Genomic DNA, 7,337 nt, shown 5'->3' with positions numbered 1-7,337 from the left:
GATAAATCGGGAAGCGCTCGCAGCGATTGATCAAGAAGACCAACATAGTTTGATTACGCGCCTTATTTGAAGAAAATTTTTTATAAATTCTCTATAGTTAGGATTAAATTGTAAATACTTAAATGACAACCTGAATATCCTATCGTTGCATCATAGCTAAGGTTGATGCTAACTAAAAATCACTTCATCAATCAAATCATTCCAAAAGCTGCCCTATTTGTTAATACATTTGGTGATAAAAAAAAAATCCCTCTTTTAAACCAAAATGTAAATTCAGATAATAAACTTTCAAAAAAATAAAAGAAATTTTGTTGATTATTTTATAGAATATTTGGATAGAAAGGAATTTGTCGGTCAACCGGCCAAAGAAGGCAATCTAAAGCTTGAAGCCATAATTGAAAGGCAGGTGGGCGCTTTAGTTAAGGGGAAATTTTATTTTACCCCGAACTTTTAAAGAAATTTATCTTTTGGATAATTAGTGTAAAATCTAGAGTTTGAAAATTTATATGATTTTAAGTGTAAACTGTTAAATTCACCTACTATTATTTTAGAAAAAAGAAAAAGGAAAAACAAAAAAAAAAACAATGGCGACGGCCTTGTCACTGACGCCGTCTTCCTCCTCCAATCCCCAATTTCATCGCAAAACCCTAACCAACAGAATTCCGCACCCGACGACGAGGAGGTCGCTGTTCTCCTCCTCCGCCCTGCTCCTCTCTTCCGCTCCCCTCTTCGCTATCCTTCCTTCCTCTGCGACTCCGCCGTCGCCCCCTCCGGTTCCTGCTTCGGCGACCCCGACCTTCTTCGAGCTCCCTGGGTCCGGCGGAGTGAGGGCCCTGGACCTTCGTGAAGGTTACGGTGAAATCCCTGTCGATGGAGATCAGGTAAATTAGTGGTAGTGTTTGTGTTCTCATTTTCATATGATATCATGCACATAAATCACAACTCCAAGTTGATTTTCCATCCTAGGCACTTGAAATTATCGTACATATTTACTGGTTCTGTATCCTTGTTATGAAGGTATCAATCCATTACTATGGAAGGTTGGCAGCAAAACAGGGATGGCGCTTTGACTCGACCTATGACCACAAGGATGAGATGGGTGACCCTGTTCCCTTTCTATTTGTTCTTGGATCTGGAAAGGTACCGTAGGATTTTATTAGATTAAGCTGTAATGTTTTTTTTGAAGGGGAGTCTTGGCGCAACGGTAAAGTTGTTGCTTTGTGACCAAAAGGTCACGGGTTCGAATCCTGGAAACAGCCTCTTGCAAAAAACAGGGTAAGGCTGCGTACAATGGATCCTTCTCCAGGACCCCGCATAGCGGGAGTTTCGTGCACCGGGCTGTCCTTTTTTTTTTTTAAGTTGTAATGTTTTCTCATTTAACTTTTAAGAGCCACATTAGATTGTTAGCCATAACAATGAAAACAGCAACAATGAACCATATTAGTCTCAACTATCTAGGTCAGCTACATTGCTATGTTGCATCATGATATATTATAACTTGGTGTAGGGGTGTAAACGAATCGAATCGAGCCGAATATGTAAAAAAATTTATGGCTCGAATTCGGCTCGAAATAGGTATATTCGAGTTCGAGCTCGATTCGAATCTCAAAAAATTCAAAATGTTTGGTTCGAGTTCGATTCGAATTAGGGGCTCGGGTTCGAGTTCGGCTCGAAATATTCGAACATGTTCGCGAACTATTCGAATTATTGCTCGAAAATATGTTTGAAAGACTCGAAATTTATTTATTTAATATATATTTAACTTATATTAATAAATATTAAGGCTCGCGAGCGGCTCGAACAATATAATTTGGACTCGAGTTTGGCTCGAAAAAAAATTCGAACATGTTCGAGTTTGGCTCGAATTCAATAAATTCGAATACGAATTAAATATTTTTCGAGCCGGCTCGATTTGTTTGCAGCCCTAACTTGGTGCAATACTGGCATCTTTCTAGATGAATTCCATTTTTGCGGGTTCCACTGATTGTGCCATTCAACCTCTATTGATATGCTAATTAAATCAGATGACAACCAAAATCAATGTTCCTTTTCTGGTTAAATGGTTATATGATCAAATTCATTGCCAAAGATTACCTCATAAGCTATTTATATAATAGCTCACTGTGCTCTTTTGGCAGTCAAATTTTGTGAAAGCTGTTGTAGTTTTTTCTTTGCTTTGAAGAAACTTTGGTCATTTACAAACCCAAAGCCTCATATACCTCTGATTGCCCCCATGTTTTATATTGATTTATTAGGTGATCTCAGGCATTGAAGCGGCCGTGAAGTCAATGAAAGTTGGAGGTATTCGACGCGTAATTATACCACCATCGCAAGGGTACCAGAACATGTCCCAGGAACCAATACCCCCTGATGTATGTGTTAAAGCACTTAGTTTGCAATTCATGCATCTTTCAAAATTGCATTGTAGATGAATATGTTTTGCAGAGGCATAGCGGATATCCATGGCCTAAAGGTAACATTAGTGTTCAGAGTTTTATGCATCCACATCCTAGTTTAAGTGAATTGTTTTCAACCAAAGTTTGAACTCTCAGTTCTTGTTCTCATAATTTCAAAATGTCATTTTTCCTTTTTCATACAGTTCTTTGATCGGCAGAGGTTGTTTACTACCATTTTCAACCCTACTCGGCTTGCTAATGGAGAAGGTTCAACTCTTGGCACGCTTATATTTGACATTGAACTTGTTAGTGCCAGGCATCCATGAGGTTTTTCTCAGCTGCTGCTTCTCATGTGACCCTACGAAGGAAGACGAAGGTAATGCTTGTTGAATGTAGAAAGAATGTATGTCCATTGCAAAATAATCAAGAAGGAAGTCAATTCAATTCAGATGATCCACATCTAGGGATGAGCATTCGATTAATTTGGTACATAAATTAATCGAATTAACCGAAAACCAATTTAGTGTTGATTAATCAAATCAAATCAAAATTTTACTAAAATAACAATAAAAAGAATTTATATAAAATTAATCAAATGTTCACTCGGACCACATCTAGTAAGAAAAAATCAGTGGGATGTAAGCTGCTTGTTAGCCTAGGTCAAACAAGAAACCAACTTATTCCGATGATAATAACAGTCCTGAATACTTTTATTTTGCTACACTTTCTCCAATCAAAAGAGGGTTTCAGGCGATGTGCTCTGGAAACTGATAAATAGAATCTAATAATTCAAATTGAGATTGTAATTTATCATTATATATATTTGGCTTCACTTTATAATGATAGGTGAAATTATCAATAAATAAATAAATAAAATCATTTTGATTTCAATATGAATGTATACGAACTGCTAAAATTGAATTGGTATGTATTCTATAGCACTTGTCGGCAACAAACATTTCGACGGTTTTTTTACAAGTAAAAGAATTGGTAACAAAATTCCTTATTTATGATCCCTCGAGGACAATAAAAATACAAATCTTACTTTCCTATGCAGCAATGCCTTCAGTGGCTGTACTAATAAGAGAGGATGTGAACAATGAGTAATTTGCATGTCACCTACAAGTCCAAATAGCGATAACTTTAGCGTTTTGCATTTGATGTGTAGGCGGTACTACAACTAGTTACCCTTGGATTAAGTTAGAATGTTCAAAAATAGTTGATGAGAAGAAAGTTGACTCTAACTACCAAATGAACATACCAAAAAGTCTATTTTCAGAGAAAACATTAAAGAATCTCAAAAATGAATAGCTGTCGATGTGTTTAAACCTATTTACCCTTTATATCTATTGTCTGGCACGATTTACCAAACTCTGGAAGGTGAGATAGAGATCTTTGTTCTCTGTACCGAAAATCTTGTCAGCCTTTGCCAAAGTATCCTTCACAAAAACAGAGTTACCTAAGTGATAAAGTCTTGTGACGTATTGAAATATATGCAAGGAACATATAGGAAAGAGCAATTTGTAGTAAATTAAGGCACTGTTATACCTTGCTTGACTGTCTATGAGCATTGAACTCCTTGACATTGGCCAAAAATGCAGCAAATTGCTCATATGAGAGGCGGATCCTGAATCGGACGGACAAATTGAGCAGAAGTAGGTTCTTGGTAGTGTACACAAAGCAAATGGTCAAAGAAACTAACCTTGCTTGACGGAAGAGTTCCTTTCCGTCCGTACGAGAAGTACGTCCTAGAAAATCACAATTAATTCACACTAGCCACAAAAAGTGAGTAACTAATTGGTGATCATCCTCATAAATAACTAATACTAACCTGGCAATGATTGCCTATGAGGAGGAGAACTGGCTGTAGAAGATTGCTGACTGGAAGCATACAAAGGCGACATAGAACCATGCTCTCCGTATTGAGATGTTGTTGGTGATGTTGCTCCAGACAAGAATATAGGTGATGATCTGATAGTTGAGAATCCTATAGGAGTACCATTAGTTGAAGAACCTTTTGGTGTGGTGGTAGGGGTCAGCTTTGGCGAGATGTATGGTGTGATTGAGAACTGATGCATACTAGGATCTGCTTTCAAAAGATGCTCAGATTTCATCCATCAATCTATATTTATATCTATGAAGTGCTTTATCAAAATTAATTGTAAAAAGTGTACCATCTTGACTGGACTCTCCTGTTTCTTTTATTTCAGCTGATTCATTTGCAACCACTTGACTAATATTATCATCATCTTGTTCCACAAATCCACAAAATAGAAATAAATAATCAGTAAACACATGAAAAGTGTTCGAGTAAGATATTTCTATTGTTTGACAGAGGGGCCCAAAAGATGTAACAAGAACACGAGTTTTTTTACATGGGTGGTGAGTAATGTTTATTAGGAGGTTTTATGTTTGCATTCAATATAGACATTTTTATGTTAGAATTGAACAAAAAATCAATGATGAAAACAACTATTAGAGACAAATAATCAGACAGAACTCTACCTCTCCAAGAAGATACTCTAGCGATTGGCGGTTTTTGCATTCCAATATCAACAGAATCTGATTGTTGCTATGCATAGGAAAAGCAAAAAGTGATAACTCAATATGAGTAAAATTTTACACACTACTTGTACACATTTGACATACAGGTAACCTGTCGCCGCTTAATGAGTCCATCAGTTGACTCTTGAACATCTCCAACTACAAAAAGGAAATTTTTAATTTTGTAAAAAAATATTATTTCACAATAACGAGAGTACCATATATCCACTTTCCAGACGTTTTCTATTTGTGAAGGAAAAGAAGAAAGACTGCCTAGCATATGCACTTGGTTCCTCTCCAAAATATGTACTCAAAAGACAGGCAACAATTTAGAGAATTCACCAAATCTTTGATTGTTGATTGCTTGCAGTGTGGCTCAGAACTATTCAGATGAAACAGTCACACTGACAGATTTGAGACAACAAAGAAGACATGCTAGCTTGAGTGAAAATTGAAATTGTTACAGAATAAGCACTATGAAGTAATGAATGTTATTGGTGCATTTAGCATACTTCAAGTTGTAGTTCAGAATAAAGATAATATGCCATGGTTCCCAATAAGAGTGAAAAGATTCAATTCACAACTTTATGGTGTAGAATGAAGTTATCAATGATTTTATGCTCTAATTTTATGGGCCTTGCTTTCGTTACCACTTGCATCTGCAATTCACACCCTAGCCTCTTGAACAACAAACTCAGAAAAAGTCTATGAAAAGTCAGCTATTTCCAGCTTATTCAACCATATCCTTCATGGCTATAATCCAGGCACAACTTTACTAAACACAGCGAAGAAACATGAAAATTGGACAAAAATTGCCCCTTCTCTGACAATAAACATATATTAATGACTCGTGTGCAAAATCCCGGTCAAGAATTTTAGAGAAAACCCATTTTTTTGGGGCAACCCTAGTCACAACTTTGACAATGCAATTGCGATCAGTGTCTTATGTATGGTAGGAAGCAATTCTTCCTCGTGCCCATGGTAGGAGAAAACACAACTGCATCTGAAGCATCGCATGGTTCCTTATTATTTTTTCCAGAAAAATTTACAATCTAACAGGAAAAGCGCAACAGAGAGATTGAAACTTCTGTTTTGAAAAAAAAAAAATACCTTCGATAATTCTCTGGCCATTTTCTTCGAGGTCGTAGTCAGCATCTGCCGTTCCCTAGAAAGCTTAGCCTTCAAACAAGCGCAAAGGAACGATTAATCCCAAACGGACTACAACACAAGTCGAGACCGAAGAATCAACATCAAAACCACTCACGTTCTCTTCGTCAATATCCCTGAGGCGAGCATCGGACACTTGGACCAAGCGATCGAGGCGAGCGATCTTGCCGTGGAGGTCCTCGATAACCAGATCACGGTCGGTGATCATCTGACGCAGACGGTCAGCCTCCCCTTCCAGGTGGGAGACGCGGGAGGTGATGGCCAGGGAGGCGATCCGCCGCGCGAGGTCGAGCTGGTCGTAGGGGTCGACAGGGATCACCGCGAGCAGTTCGTCGGGGAGGTGGAAGTCCGTCGCCTCCCGCGCCATCGCTGGTCGAGTGGACCAGCCGCCGAAACCCTTTTCGTGTCGCGTCTGCTTCGATCACGGGGCGGGCGATTTGATCGCTTGCAGGGTGCCAACACAAACTTCCTCAATTTGTAATTTTCCTTCCCCTTTTGGATTTTCTTCCATACCCAAATGATATACCTGATGGAGGGCCACGTTTACGGCCAATAAGAAGACGTGTATCTCGGAAGTGCGAATTTTGGATTCTGTTGAGTTGGCAACGTTGCTGTTGGGAAGCTTCCTTCTGTGCGACGGATCATATGCAATGTCCAAAACATAGAACAGCATCTTGACCATTTGAATAGCGTCTTTAGTAAGTCAGCCCTATTTAGAGATGTAAATGCACAAAACACTTCGTGAGCTATTCGGAGCTCGATTCGATAAAAAATTCGTTCAAATTCGTTCGTTTATCTTATCGAGCTAAGCTTGAGCTCGATTTCGAGCTCGACGGTTTTATCGAGCCGAGCTCAAGCTTAAGGATATTCGATTCGTGAGCTCGCGAACATGTTTGTTTATAGGCTCGCGAGCCAAAAAAAACGAGCCTTAAACCTAGTCAAAAAACGAATTCTAAAACGAGCCAAAAAAATGAGTTCTAAAATGAGCTTTAAAATGAGTCAGAAAAATAAGTTCTAAAACGAGCCAAAAATGAGCTCTAAACGAGCCAGAGCTCGCTTAACGAGTTAGGCTCATTAACTTTAATAATCGAGCTAATAACGAACTGAGCTCGAACTGTTCGCGAACTTGATAATTCTAAAACGAGCCGAGCTCGAGCCCAAATATAACTTAAACGAGCCGAGCTCAAGCCTAATACTGTTCGACTCAGTTCGATTCATTTACATCCCTAG

At 38.5% G+C, this 7,337-nt stretch overlaps 2 protein-coding genes across 9 annotated transcripts; one reads left to right on the top strand and one right to left on the bottom strand.

The window, feature by feature from the left end:
* Positions 1 to 556: 556 nt before the first annotated feature.
* On the top strand, positions 557 to 2,844 carry LOC121992241 (peptidyl-prolyl cis-trans isomerase FKBP17-1, chloroplastic-like). Of its 4 annotated transcripts, XM_042546466.1 has the most exons (5): positions 557 to 881; positions 1,018 to 1,140; positions 2,256 to 2,372; positions 2,446 to 2,473; positions 2,600 to 2,738. In XM_042546466.1, the coding sequence occupies exons 1-5, from the start codon at positions 585 to 587 to the stop codon at positions 2,605 to 2,607; spliced, it is 573 nt and encodes a 190-aa protein (XP_042402400.1). In that variant the 5' UTR covers positions 557 to 584; the 3' UTR covers positions 2,608 to 2,738. The 4 variants fall into 4 exon arrangements, with proteins under 4 accessions (XP_042402400.1, XP_042402397.1, XP_042402398.1 ...); XM_042546463.1 differs by lacking the exon at positions 2,446 to 2,473 and having other exon boundaries at positions 2,600 to 2,844; XM_042546464.1 differs by having other exon boundaries at positions 2,446 to 2,844.
* On the bottom strand, positions 726 to 6,585 carry LOC121992240 (uncharacterized protein At4g15545-like). 5 transcript variants are annotated; one of them, XR_006114827.1, is made up of 10 exons: positions 6,205 to 6,585; positions 6,051 to 6,119; positions 5,046 to 5,099; positions 4,902 to 4,968; positions 4,571 to 4,645; positions 4,228 to 4,482; positions 3,945 to 4,144; positions 3,734 to 3,835; positions 3,442 to 3,515; positions 2,617 to 2,754 (listed from the first exon to the last, which is right to left on the bottom strand). XR_006114827.1 is itself a non-coding variant. In XM_042546461.1 (9 exons), the coding sequence occupies exons 1-8, from the start codon at positions 6,472 to 6,474 to the stop codon at positions 3,743 to 3,745; spliced, it is 1,083 nt and encodes a 360-aa protein (XP_042402395.1). In that variant the 5' UTR covers positions 6,475 to 6,585; the 3' UTR covers positions 726 to 864; positions 3,734 to 3,742. The 5 variants fall into 5 exon arrangements, 4 of the variants coding, with proteins under 4 accessions (XP_042402395.1, XP_042402394.1, XP_042402393.1 ...); XM_042546461.1 differs by lacking the exons at positions 2,617 to 2,754; positions 3,442 to 3,515 and adding an exon at positions 726 to 864; XM_042546460.1 differs by lacking the exon at positions 3,442 to 3,515.
* Positions 6,586 to 7,337: the final 752 nt, after the last annotated feature.

This window comes from Zingiber officinale, chromosome 6B, assembly GCF_018446385.1.
Source record: "Zingiber officinale cultivar Zhangliang chromosome 6B, Zo_v1.1, whole genome shotgun sequence".
Lineage (NCBI taxonomy): Eukaryota > Viridiplantae > Streptophyta > Magnoliopsida > Zingiberales > Zingiberaceae > Zingiber > Zingiber officinale.
The sequence above is the reverse complement of the archived record's forward strand: the minus strand, read 5'-3'. Positions and strand labels throughout refer to the sequence as shown.

What these genes read in the sequence shown, in the direction of transcription:
- LOC121992241 (XM_042546463.1), top strand. Translation starts at nt 585, where the DNA reads ATGGCGACGGCCTTGTCACTGACGCCGTCTTCCTCCTCCAATCCCCAA. An exon ending in TCCCTGTCGATGGAGATCAG is followed by an intron (nt 882 to 1,017) that starts GTAAATTAGTGG and finishes CTTGTTATGAAG; the next exon opens with GTATCAATCCATTACTATGG. An exon ending in TTGTTCTTGGATCTGGAAAG is followed by an intron (nt 1,141 to 2,255) that starts GTACCGTAGGAT and finishes TTGATTTATTAG; the next exon opens with GTGATCTCAGGCATTGAAGC.
- LOC121992240 (XM_042546461.1), bottom strand. Translation starts at nt 6,474, where the DNA reads ATGGCGCGGGAGGCGACGGACTTCCACCTCCCCGACGAACTGCTCGCG. An exon ending in TAGAGTATCTTCTTGGAGAG is followed by an intron (nt 4,646 to 4,901) that starts GTAGAGTTCTGT and finishes TTGTGGAACAAG; the next exon opens with ATGATGATAATATTAGTCAA. An exon ending in TCATAGGCAATCATTGCCAG is followed by an intron (nt 4,145 to 4,227) that starts GTTAGTATTAGT and finishes GTGATTTTCTAG; the next exon opens with GACGTACTTCTCGTACGGAC.